We start from the raw sequence: 14,116 nt of genomic DNA, 5'->3' as shown, positions 1-14,116 counted from the left end.
CACCATGAGCATCACAGTTAATAGTTATTGGACATTTCCATTTGTAATCTACGTTTAATAATGGGAAAATGTTTAAATATTAAGATTTGAAAATCGTTGCAGGACTAAAATATTATCGACACGATATAATTACGATATCGATGTATCGTTTATAGCGTCCTCGTCTTCGATTGTACGTAATTTTTATCCAGTTGCATCGGGCGACTGGGAATTGCTAAAATTAGTCCCGAATAGAAACATAGACGACGATGTCTTTTGAAATCATTCTGCCCCAACAAATAGCAAATTCAGATGGTCAAGAATAAATTTGACTTTACGGCCGTCCTGGGACGACGTCATCTCTTCCCATTATGTACAGACGTACAGTATATAGATATAGAAGATAAAAAGACCAAGTGATAAGATGATATTTGTCCTTATCATTTGTTTCGATTGAAATTGATTCATACTTGGGTGAAAGTTGTCCTTAATACTTCTATTTCTCTGTAAGAAATATGGCGAAACGAGTAAAATACAGTTTACGTTGTAATTATTGTGTTTGTGAATAATCGTAGTGACACTATACATTAAGATTGTGGCTAACCAGGTACGTTAACTATAAGAACAAGAATTATATAAGTATTTTCTTCTTGGTTTTTGAAATTTTGTCAAATTGAAAATGGATACATTAATAAATACCTATTACCTATCTAATCGTCATTGATTTTATTTACTTTTTTTAACACATTAGGTACTGGGTACACATTTTACCTTGTATTACCAGTATGCAACAGAAGCTATAAAAATGATTAATGATAATTTTTATTAATAAATTAATTTGTCTTATTCAAATGTAATTTATAAGAAATATTGTTAACAATTCAATGCATTCAGCATTCAGCTTTTTTTTTTTTTGTACAATTTTTGTATCATTTTTTCTAAAAGTAAATTAATATGTTCACTTACTAAATTACATTTTGCATTTTAAGTCACAAGCAAATATTAGTCAGTAGGTCAAACATAAATTAAATTTAAAACATTGGTAAAATCTACATTATAAAATGTCTTTTCAAAATAAACTATAAAGATAATCTTAGGTTAGTAGATACCTATCTCAAGACAATTAAATCATTGATAGAAATATAAATGTATACATTTATGTAATTTTTTAAAAATGTCATATAAAAAAAGTATTTATTGGAAAAATCTTTTATAATTAATATTAATTTTTTAATAAATGGTAATATGTATTTTATTAAAACTGATTTATATTTATTTGCATATTTAGATTATTCGCAATTTAAAAAATAAAGACTAGAAAATGTATTTCATTGGCAACAGCTAAATAATTGATACCTATTAGTACAATTTATTATACACATACATATCTTAAATATTTGTCAAATATTAAAAACTATAAAACATATTTTACATAAGTACAACTATCTTGTCGTATGCGCTCTACTGGCAACATTGCGACTGTAGTATGTGCTCTATCGTATTTTATCATTACCATTCAACAACTATATTTAGATTTTAGACAATAATATATTCTTGTAATAAATGGGCAATGTAAAAGTGGTTTTAATGGCAAACACCAGTTCTTATAAATAATTAATATATTATTAAAAATAATTTTATATTATTATTATGTGTCATTCATTTCATTATCATTAATAATTATAAATATTAAAATACTTGTGCCATGTCTCTTAGAAATTTGTTAAATTTGTTCATAATAAAGATATAAATTGGATAGTAGAGCGCATATGACAAGTGTTCCATAATTGTAGGTAGACTGTAATCTGTGGTAGAGCATATATGACAAGATAGTCATAGGTACTTCTCATTTTCTTAATCACAATATACAAATTTGAAGTTTATTATTTGAATTTTTATTTTAATCTTTGGTTGTTGGTTAATTTGCTTTTAATTTAGGAGTTTAAAATTTCAGTGGAAATCAATAAAGCAACATTGGCTATTACATTAGCATTGATAAAGTAACTAAAATATGTTAGTCCGGAATATTTTCCTACCATTTTAATGTTAATATATATAGTAATAGTGATTAAAATAAAATGACAAAATTGATCAAATGTCTAATTACTATGGCTTATTAATAAAATAATTATTTTTTCGCGATAGTGTATAATTTATTAGTTATTCATTTGATATAATTTAATTATGTAGGGAATAATAATTTAGATAATACGATTGATGTATCACTGTTTTTATTTTAAATTGGTTTAGTCAGTTTGTTGGTAAAAATGAAGAGAAATTTATTAAAAATTAAAATAAAAAAAAATCCATATTTTATGATATTTATGTTTATTTCTTATTGTTATTGTACATACTTAATGTTGATCACTAATTTTTATTATTATATTCATTATGATATACGTTAATGTATAATTATCATTAAAATAAATGTTGATGTAACCAAAATATTGGTTCCTATTTTTTCAAAACTAGTAACTTTTATTATAGGTACAGAACATGCAATTGTTTTATTAAATAATACAGATTATTTTGAATTCTATTAATATTTTTTAAAATAAATTTAATATTTTTTATCATTATAATTTCTAAGTTATTACTTTTTTTGAATGACAACATATATTTTTAATTTCATATTCTAAAGAAAATATTTTTTGGAGTTTTTCAATAAATTAAAATCAAACTTCGGATAAGTAGCCTATGACTTATGAGAAATTAAAGTTTAGGTATATGGAGTAGTAGACTAACATTTGACCGAGTATGCACATATTTTACCATTCCGTTCAACTATATTTGTCTACTTTAAATATTTAATTTGTTTATTTAGATTTTGAAATAAAAATTTGTTTAATAAAATAATTGGCTTGTGTAATAAAAGTTACTTGAAAAAATAGAAACTAACATTTTGCTTATATGATATTTATTTAAATCATAAATTACACATTTACATATCATTTATGTAATGTAGATTGTTTTTTTTTATTTCGACATATTTTTTATAATTTTTTTAATTTTTTTTATTTTGACTGAAAATTATGTAAAAAATATTTTCAAAAACATTAATAGATTTTGAAATAATGAGTGTTGTTTGATAAAAGAATCATACAGTACCTAACCAATGTTTTTTGGTCATTAACATTAACATTAAGTTACTGACAATAAATAATATCCAATTTTTAATAAGTGTCAGTAATATATCTATATAATAGGCAGTGAAATAATGTTTTGTAAATTGTCCATATATTTTTATTTGTTATGCGTGCTTAGTAATAATACTGCATACTTGTGATGAAAATTAAAAATAATTTATGATATAAAATTAATATGTTTATTCAATTAATTTTATTATTGCTATTTTTAGTCTTAATTTATGTTTAAAAGTGAAAATAAATAATAATCATACAATATTGATTCTATTAATTTAATTTAATGATTATTATTTGCCCATTATTTAAATAAATAAAATGATATCTGATATGTGCAATTTCTTTCAGTTTTAATGTTAGAACTATTTAATAAACATTCAGTGACATGGAAGAAAAAGATGTAACATTCATTTTGCAACTTGGGTTAATTCGTGACTCTGTAACATTGAATGCATCTTCTTTTACTTTAAGAACTTTAAAAGAAGCAGCATGTGATTTTGTGAACATAAAAGTAAGTAGTAACAATGTTTATTACAGTACTTAATAATGTTAAATTATTTTAATATCCCACTACATAGAAAACATTTTTGAATAGTATTATGTGTGTAAAACTATTTAATATTATATTAAAAAGAATTGGATGTTAGACATCTTTAATGTTTTCTTTAATTTGTTTTTTCTCTCTCTTTACTTTTTTCTCTATTACATTTTAGTGGATTATTCTAGAATCTATTACCTAGATTTCAGATAGTATAATAAATATAAAGCATTGTTGTAAATCAAATCACAATTGATTTAAATAGTAAGTTATGAGCACAATAGAGTTTGTTTTATATTTATGCAATTTTTATTATGAACAAAACATCTGAGCAATAAAAAAAACTCAAAACTTTTGATGTAGCATTAGTTCTATTAACTAATAGTTTTACCCATATTATTATTTAGGTGGGTAAGATTTTATGTAGTTATTTAAAATTTTATAAAAATTATAAAGACATTAACAATTTATAAAATATTAATGATTCTTTAAAAATGAATCAAGTATTTGAAATTGTCTATCAATTCAATAATTTTATATTTATTAAACTAGTATGATTCATATTTTATATCTTATCTCTTTTTTTGTAAATTATAAAAAATTGAAATTATGTTCACCTAGATAATTATTAATAATGTCAATAATGTTGTTTTGTTTAAACTTTTTGATTTGTTATTTATTCATAGTGTCCTGATCATAGCCTCACTCGATTAGCAGAGAGGATTTTACTGTTCCGTCATAATTATTCATGTGATCAAATTCTTGTACCTGTCAATAATGTTATTGATATAAGTGATGAAACTATAATTGAAATAATTCTGTCAGGTAATTATACATTTATTATGGTTCTATAATATGTTTATATGTATTCAACAATTTATACATTAGTATACTTTTGTAATTTTGTACTTGTATTAATAAATATTTATTTAAATTATATTTAGGTCAATCATTATCCGAGGAATATGAGAGCTCAGTTATTAAACCACATTCTTTAGCAGTACATTCATATAAAACTCCGACATTTTGTGATTATTGTGGTCAAATGCTATTTGGGATAGTACGTCAAGGTTTAAAATGTTCAGGTATTTAACATACAAAAATAATTGATTCAACTCAGACAATTAATAGAGCAAGTAATAAAAAATAAATTTTAATTTATTAAGTTTGTGCTCCATAATTGTATACGTATATACTAATTTCCATGTTTTGTTGTTATAAATATATTAAATACACTTAAACATATTTTTTTAATTGTTATTACTGTTATTAGGTTGTAATTTAAATTACCACAAAAGATGTGTTGTTAAACTGCTCAATGATTGCGGAGGTGGTAGCAGACATAAAAATAGACATAAAACAAGTTCTTCTAATTTAAGTGTTTCAACTCGTAGTCCATCAAATGTTTCATTGATATCTGCAGTATCAGATGAATCAGTATGTTAAACTTAATAAGTTCAATTAATTTTATAACTATTCTTAAAATCTTCTGTTATTATATTTAATTTCTTTTTCATTTTTAGGGAATTAGTGGAAATTTATTGAATGTACCTATGAAAAGCAAAAGCCGATCACCCTCTCCTGTCAAAATACCACACACATTTGTTATACATTCATATACTAGACCTACAATTTGTCAACATTGTAAAAAATTGCTTAAAGGAATTTATAAACAAGGAGTACAGTGCAAAGATTGCCATTATAATGTGCATAAAAAGTGTATGGACGATGTGCCAAAAGATTGCATTAGTGATTATCCAATTGATTTAAATGGTTAGTAGCGACCACTATTATTTATACCAGTATAATTTTTTTTATAATCGAATTTAAAAATGTTAAGTACATACTTTTATGAACAATATACACTTGGAATTTCAATTAAGCATTTCTATTCGTAATTTTTTTTTTTTTAAATAAAAACAAAAAATGTGGGTTAAGGTTTTATAATTTATTTAAAATTAATTGTAGTTCTTAAATAAAAAAAAAATAACCCAAAATAATAAACTATACTGTAATATAGACAAATTTTAAACTTCAGAAGTATTGTAAATTCCAAACTACCAAGACGTGTACACTAGTTTGACAGTACCTACATTTTTTTTTTTTATTAATGAAATATTCATTTGAATCGAGTATAATATACTTTTCAATAAGTTGCAATTTTATTACCCAACAATTGGTTATAATTTTAACATTTTGATTGGTTTAAAAAAAGTACAGTTTACTTAGTTTATATTGTTGGGTAATAAGAGTATACTCAGTGTACAAAATTGATTTATTATTTGTAACTTTTTTTTTTAAGAAGATCAAACATATTACAAAATAGATATTATTAAATTACAATTTATGATTGATTTATCTCCTTTAAGCTTAGCTTGTGTTGGAGATAGGGAGTTATCAATTACTAATTAATAATAAAATAAATATTACATAAACAAATATAAGAATATCAAATAAAGTATAAACTAGAATAAATTACATCAAAAAAATATGTGAGAGATGAAATAGAAAACAGAATAAATTGAGATATATGAAGAAAAAAAATAAAAGTAATAAATAAAAAAAAATAATTTTGAAACATTAACAGGTGTTTTGCTCCAATTCTAAAAATAATTAATTTGATTCAATATTATTATTTAATTATATCTAGTATAGAATATAGTTAAACAACTATTGTTTTCAATATTTTTTACATTTAATCCTTGGGTGTTTAAATTTAGAAAATTCTTGTAAAATTATAAACACAGTTTTATTTGTTTCTATACCTAATTTATTACTCTACTCAGAATTTTAATATACCACGTGTCTACAGGAACAGTAAATTTTATCACTCATTAACCTGTAAATATTTTTCAATTCTGTTTGTGGAATGTTAAACTAGACTGGGGGATTATAAATTCCTTTAACTTCACAATTTATTTAACCCATGCATTTTGTACAACACAACACAACTTTTATTTTTTTTTAATGGCAAACCTTATTTGATTGTCATTTCCGATTCGAAATTAATCAATTTTTTCAAGTGATTTTTCTATCAATTTGTATTCTAAACCCCGAATTGGCTCTATCAGTTTAGTTTAATATAATATTGCTATATAACAAAATTGAAAAATATTTACTCTATTTTTATGCGGACACGGTATAAGGTTATTCATATTTAAAAAATTATAAACATTGTTTGATTAATTTATTTTTGTATAACTATCATTTTGTTCATTTTATCTAACTAATTTTATTAATAATTTGAGTTAAAAATTTTAGTCTAACAAAAATCTATAATTTAAAAAAAATGTGACTATACCTTGATAGCATGATCCAATATTGTTAAATAACTGTAGTATCTATACAACTAATAAATGTGATGCTCACACAATATTTCTTCAAAACTTATTATGTAAAATGAATTATATTGTTAAAAATATTTATAAACTTTTTGCATATAATATGATTAATATATTAATTTAAATTTCACTATTTAACTTATTATTTATTGCTAAAATAAGAAAAGTGTTATACTTTACTTAAATGTATATCATTAAAATAATTTTAGGTTGGAATTGACTTAGATAATCACTTATCAGTAAATATATATACATATTCAAATAAATTAAATGAAAAACCAATTAATACACATAAAATAATCAAAACAATAAGAATATTTCTTTGTTATCTATGACTCATACTCTTTATCTTTAATGATATAAAAATTATTATGAGTAACTTATCAAGATATCCCTAATAATTTTAAATTTATGTAATAAATGTAATACATTTTAGATTATAGCTATTTTGATATAATTAACAAAATCTACTAGAACAGTATAAATTATATTATATAGTATTCACTTATTTATTTTAATTATTATTCACTTTATAATTGATTAAGATAAAATTTTAAAATTTAATTTAATTTTTTAATTTTTAAGTATTTTTATCTAAATAATAATATAACATTAATTATTTAGAAAGTGGTGTAGGCAGTGAATCCGAGCATGAAGGGTCTGGCAGCAAAGGTGAAGACGATAGTGATGGTGAAAATAATACACCATCACCTCCTTATGTTGTTCCAACAATGGTAACTAATTCTCAAAACGGACAAAGTTCTTGTAATCTGGTAAGAGAAATAGATTATTTCTACTGATTTCTTCATAAATTAATTTTTGTTATATACATAGATATATTTATTCAGTGTGAATTATTATTGTCTTAGGAGACTGTTGGACATTTTACAGATAATATAAATCATACTCCTCAAGATGATTTAAATTATGTTGGGTAAAGTATTAACCTTATTTTTTTTTACTAATCTATAATTATTAATTAAATTAATAATGTTATAATTGTAAACAAAATTTTATTTTTTCAGTTCTACATCTAGTAATAATATTCCATTGATGCGAATAGTTCAATCTATCAAACATACTAAGAGACGATGTGGTTCAAAAGTCATAAAAGAAGGTTGGTTAGTTCATTTTACTAACAAAGACAAACAGGTATGTGTATCTTAATAAATATAACTAAATATAATATTTATATGATAAGCATAAATCTTTCTTCCCATAGAGAAAAAGTCATTATTGGAGGTTGGATTCAAAAGCTATTACACTATTTGTTAATGACAAAACATCAAAGTATTACAAAGAAATTCCTTTGTCCGAAATACTTTACATTGATAGTGCAATTGTTCCTCGAGCTCCTGGTAATATTCAAATGTATTCAATTATATATTTGATTTTTATTTAAAATAATTGTTTCAGGTCCAATGCATTGTTTTGAACTTAAAACTACTAACCTTGAGTATTATGTTGGTGGTGAAGAACAAAACTTATCTGGAGGAACAAATGTCGAAGATAATTGTAGTGATACTTGGACCAAGGGAGAGAAAGACTGGGAGAGTATAATTCAACAGGCATTAATGCCTGTACCATCCAACTCTACAAGTTAGTAGTCTTATAATTAACCAGGGCTGTTCGCTAAGCTACTTGCCATATTTTTGCTCAAACCTAACAATTTTTCTCTCTAATTAACAATTACTCTAAGAAATGTAATATTAATTAAAAATAATGTTTTGTTTTATTCCTTGAATTGTACCACCAATGTGCAATGTCTTAACTTGTTTATAGTTTAGTAACTGCCCCGAAAGTATTATTTGTTTATAAAACTACTTAGCTTGTGTTCTCATATCATTATGTTTGTGTGTTTTGTGTTACATTTTATAGTAATAATAAACAATAATAACATAATAAGCTGCACTTGTGTATATAAAATCAATAAAATGAACTGTATATTATTTAGAAACGATTTACTCAAAACCTGTTATATTTTAATTACACTTTTAATTCTAACACTGTATTATAACACTGTTGGTATGCCACTGTATTTTTACACAAACGCATGAATGTGCTTAAATGAACACATCATAATATCAACTGTATATTACCTTTTTTTCTAAAAAAAAGATTTATTTTAAACTAATCATTACTTATTTACTAATTTATGTATATGTCATAAACATTTTATATAAAAATAGAACTACATGTAGAAAAAACTAAGCAAAAAAAATATTTTGTCACAATATTTTTTATATCAATTAGCTTACATAATATAATAGTTTTTAATCTACTTAATATATTTTATCAATATTGTTAATAGTATAATGATAATTAACTTATAATACTTAAAAGAAGTTAGATTTATAACATACGGTAAAGTTATAATTGACCTCACTGTTAACTGATACTTTCATGACAACAAAATGTAGTTAAGTTTTATAATTATTATCATGTTAAAATATATTTATTTTATGTGTTATTAACTATGATGGATAATAAAACCACCAGGAAATGGGATAGCCCAGAGAGGCCGAAGAAGAAGAATAAAGCTACTAGCACTATTTATATAAATTATTCAGTTTTTTGACTAGTAGTAATTTGTGTTTTACCCTTTTTGTTTTTCAAAACTGATAATTGTAGAAAACCTCATACTAATATCATATTCAGAAATGACAAAAGTGGAATGAACTGTTAAAAAATAATGTTTACCTAACTGCCTGTATTATGCAAGTTTTCAAACTGCATGGTATCAGTTTTTGTATTTCTGAATATTATAAATTTAATATATTTTTATTAAAATATTGTTAACACTTATGCGGGGGGGATATAACTCCTATTCATCCACCTCTAGATACTCTATTGCCTTGTATATATACATTATATTATGGAACATTTATAGTCAAAATAACTTAACTTTATAGTTTAAATGTTTGAAAGTTATTTCATAATGCTGTTCATTTATATTAATATTTCTATAATTGTTATGTATTTAGTGATGAATATGTTTGTCAAATAAGCATGTTTTATACTTTTTCACCATCATTCAGCTACTTAATTTACTTTTTTTTTTAAAAAGTTAATTCTTATTGAGATAAACACATATATGCATTTAGTTTAATTTTTATTTAAATATACCTAATACCTTAAATTAAGGCTTATTTTTAATTTTTTTTCTAAAAGAAGTTTTATTAAATCATAATTATGTATTTGAAAATTGAATTAATTGTGCATACGATTATAAATTATAGATATCTAAAAATACCTTGTTGAATTAAACATAAACTAAAATGTATTATCATTTTTTTCTAGCAAAAAAAAAAAAATTATATAGTATTTCAAATAGAACACAACATCCAAAAAATTATCTGTGCTGCTTGATGAAAATTTATTTTGGACTTGTAAGTTATATTTGTGTTTGAATAACGAAAGTATTTATTTTGTATAGGTTTTCAAGTTGTTAAATTAAAATATAACCAATATTAATGTTGATTTAAATAAAATCTTTACTATTATAACTAAAATATAACACACACACAAACATAATATTGGTACATTTGATAGTAGATTATATTAGATAATAAATTAAACATACTTATATTAGTTAAACTTAATTATTTTTATAAATGTATTTTATAATTATAATCATTAAAGAGAAGTTTGTGGGATTTGTAATTGTAATTGAACTTTTAAATAATATATATATATTAATATAGTGTCACGTTCAGTTAATGAGACTAATGAGCAACAACAAAGTGTGACAGATATGAGCCAATTGTATCAAATATTCCCTGACGAAGTGTTGGGTTCCGGTCAATTTGGAATTGTGTATGGAGGTATGTCCTTGATCATTTCTATATTCTACATATAGAATATTAACATTGTTTAATATAATTTAAAGATATTTTGATGTATTTCATTGAATTATTTCAGGTAAACATAGAAAATCAGGTAAAACTGTTGCTATTAAAGTAATAGATAAACTAAGATTTCCTACTAAACAAGAAGCTGCTTTAAAAAATGAAGTAGCCATTCTTGGAAAATTAGAACACCCTGGTGTGGTAAACCTTGATTGTATGTTTGAGACAACAGAGCGTATTTTTGTAGTCATGGAAAAATTGAGAGGAGATATGTTGGAAATGATATTATCCAGTGAACGCAGACGATTATCAGAACGTATTACCAAGTTTTTGATTACCCAAGTGAGTTAAATTATTATATAAATACATCTTATTATTATTTAAATAGTGATTGTATAAATAAAAAATATATTTAGAAAACTACTTCTAAAAATAATGAATTATGTAGTTTTAAAAAATTCATAACATACGTTTTCTATTTTTTTGTTATACATATTGCATAATCAGGTTTTATTAATAAAATAATAAACTTATTGTTAAAAAAAATTAAAACTATTAATTTAATTATCAAATATCTTCCAAAAACACTATTCATTTTGTCCAAATAATAGAACATTGATGCAATTTTGTTTTTTAGATATTGATAGCACTTAAGCATTTACATAGCAAAAACATAGTTCATTGTGATCTAAAACCAGAGAATGTTCTTCTTAGTTCAAATTCTGATTTCCCACAAGTTAAGTTATGTGATTTTGGATTTGCTCGAATAATTGGTGAAAAATCATTTCGTCGATCAGTAGTTGGAACTCCTGCTTATCTTGGTTAGTATAAGTTCTTTAGTATAAGTTTCAACTTGTACCTTTTTTATGTATGAATAATATGATTTCAGCACCTGAAGTTTTACGAAATAAAGGATATAATAGATCTTTAGATATGTGGAGTGTTGGAGTTATAGTTTATGTCAGCCTAAGTGGAACGTTTCCTTTTAATGAAGATGAAGATATTAATGATCAAATACAAAATGCTGCTTTTATGTATCCAAGAAATCCATGGAAAGAAATTTCACATGACGGTATTATTATTTATAATTTAGTATAAGTTATATATTGATGTAATAATTTTCTTTTGTTTTTTGCTATTTTAATATAACTAAAATCTATTTTAATTTTCCAGCAATTGATCTTATAACTAATTTGTTACAAGTAAAGCAAAGAAAACGATTTACTGTTGACAAATCATTAGTACACGTTTGGTTACAGGTAAATATTTTACATAATGTTTTTTTATTTTACTAGTACATTCATAATACTTTTAACATTTTGTTTATAAAATAATGCAATTCATTTTTTTGTGATATTTTGTCAGCAATTATTATTTGAATTTACATATTATTATATGTACATTTATTAGCTTAGAAACTTATAATATTTGCGTATTGCTTTTGGATAGTGTAATAAAAAAACTACTTGGGATATAAGGTATATGTTTTGCCTTATTAGTAACTAGACACTATTTTTGCATATTTTTTAGCGTTTTTTTATTAATAAAAAAAAGTGTTCATAAAAATGTAATCTAATAATTCAAATACCTATATTTTACCAGAATTATATAAGTATGTGTACTCTTTGTGTGTTAAGTTACTCCTATTGATGAAAATTTTTATGCATTGATTTATAATTTAATTTTTTGTTTTTATAAAATTGTACGGCTTTGTTTTTGAAGCTATACACTATTACTATTTAAAAAGAAAAATATTATAAATAATAAATAATTATTCAGTTGACATTTTAAATTTTGAGTGATTGATTTTACAATAGTATGTCATTTGTATGTACATATTTTATACTAGAAAAATAATTTTTGATTTCAACTTTATAATTGGTTATTGGTGAAAAATTGGATTTAGTTGGTAGTTATAAGAGATCAAAAATAAATGTTTAGGCTTTTACATTTTAGTTGTAATTTTAAAAGTATTAATTGTAGAAATTATATTGTTACTTTAATGTTAATAAAAAATGTTAAGCCTAATTAAAAAGTTTGAAAAATGTATGATCCCACATTAGTTGTTCTTTTAACTATATAAAAATATTATAAAGATATTGGTAAAATTATAATATAAATATAATATGTGGGTATAAATATTAATACTTAAATACAACTAGTAATGATATCATTGAATTAACATTTTAAATATCCATTATATTGACTTTCAACACCTACTGTACTGCGGAGTATAGTATCCACTTTCCCATTTTCTTGATCGTTTTAGTATACATATATTTTATATTTTTTTACACAACGCTTTATTTTTTTGATAGTATTGTGATACATATTTTTAATTTTTTGGACCTTAAAAATTCTTAGCATGTATTATTAAAATTATATTTAAAATTAAAAGAATTTAATAGTTAGCAGTTAGAACGACTTTAAATGTATTATTTGTGTAAATAAATTATTTTGACGTTCAGAAATAGTTATATTAACCTTAATTACAATGGTATTATTGTTCAAATTAATATGATTCTTAATTTACACATTTTTATTTATTTATTTAGGATTATCAAACATGGTGTGATTTAAGAGAACTCGAAAAATCAACAGGAAATGGTACTCGATTTTTAACACATGAATCTGATGATGCCCGTTGGGAAACGTTTCAAAGGCATTCAAGATTTTTATGAAAGTAATCAATTTAAATACAAGAAGATTTTAGCTAAACATTCCTTCTACATGAATATATCTCTTTAATCCATTCAATTTTACTTTAGTATAAAATATAAAATATGCAATAGATGTTTTATTTTATAAAGCATATATTTCAGATGATTTCAATAACTTTTATATTATATTATAATTGTTTAATACATTTTTGGTTATCCGCCAAAAATATACTATTTTTTAAGAAATTTGCTTGTTTTTTTTATCTTAAAAATTAATCATAGTTTTTAATTGTTAATATTCAGTATTGTCAAATAATTTTTTTAAAGGATTATTTTAAATTCATAGGAACAGCTTTATAATTATAATCAACAAAACCTTTTGTTTTATATTTATAATAATAATATCTAGTATTATATAATTAAGTTTTTTTATACGTTTTATTTGATTACTATGTTTTAGTTATATATTTGTTAAATCATGTATAAAACATTAAAGTATTATTCTATTATTAATATTTTTCTTAAAATCTGACAGCTAATAATTTTAATAAAATGTTGGTGCTTTAATGTAATGCCAAATTTGTAATAATTAGTAAATACTAATTAT

General features: G+C 22.7%; 1 protein-coding gene across 2 annotated transcripts; it reads left to right on the top strand.

The window, feature by feature from the left end:
- The first annotated feature begins 447 nt into the window (after positions 1–447).
- Positions 448–13,684, top strand: LOC113556123 (serine/threonine-protein kinase D1). 2 transcript variants are annotated; one of them, XM_026960888.1, is made up of 17 exons: positions 448–586; positions 3,471–3,633; positions 4,347–4,485; positions 4,605–4,745; positions 4,934–5,097; positions 5,184–5,433; positions 7,626–7,774; positions 7,871–7,935; positions 8,027–8,153; positions 8,224–8,359; positions 8,418–8,600; positions 10,706–10,825; positions 10,923–11,191; positions 11,487–11,670; positions 11,739–11,921; positions 12,023–12,108; positions 13,405–13,530. In XM_026960888.1, the coding sequence occupies exons 2-17, from the start codon at positions 3,508–3,510 to the stop codon at positions 13,528–13,530; spliced, it is 2,448 nt and encodes an 815-aa protein (XP_026816689.1). In that variant the 5' UTR covers positions 448–586; positions 3,471–3,507. The 2 variants fall into 2 exon arrangements, with proteins under 2 accessions (XP_026816689.1, XP_026816690.1); XM_026960889.1 differs by lacking the exon at positions 448–586 and having other exon boundaries at positions 3,508–3,633; positions 13,405–13,684.
- The last annotated feature ends 432 nt before the right edge of the window (positions 13,685–14,116 follow it).

Source organism: Rhopalosiphum maidis, chromosome 3 (genome assembly GCF_003676215.2).
Source record: "Rhopalosiphum maidis isolate BTI-1 chromosome 3, ASM367621v3, whole genome shotgun sequence".
NCBI classification, from domain to species: domain Eukaryota; kingdom Metazoa; phylum Arthropoda; class Insecta; order Hemiptera; family Aphididae; genus Rhopalosiphum; species Rhopalosiphum maidis.
Note: the sequence above shows the minus strand (reverse complement) of the source record. Positions and strands in the feature narration are given on the sequence as shown.

What these genes read in the sequence shown, in the direction of transcription:
- LOC113556123 (XM_026960889.1), top strand. Translation starts at nt 3,508, where the DNA reads ATGGAAGAAAAAGATGTAACATTCATTTTGCAACTTGGGTTAATTCGT. An exon ending in GACAAAGTTCTTGTAATCTG is followed by an intron (nt 7,775 to 7,870) that starts GTAAGAGAAATA and finishes TTATTGTCTTAG; the next exon opens with GAGACTGTTGGACATTTTAC. An exon ending in GATGATTTAAATTATGTTGG is followed by an intron (nt 7,936 to 8,026) that starts GTAAAGTATTAA and finishes TTATTTTTTCAG; the next exon opens with TTCTACATCTAGTAATAATA.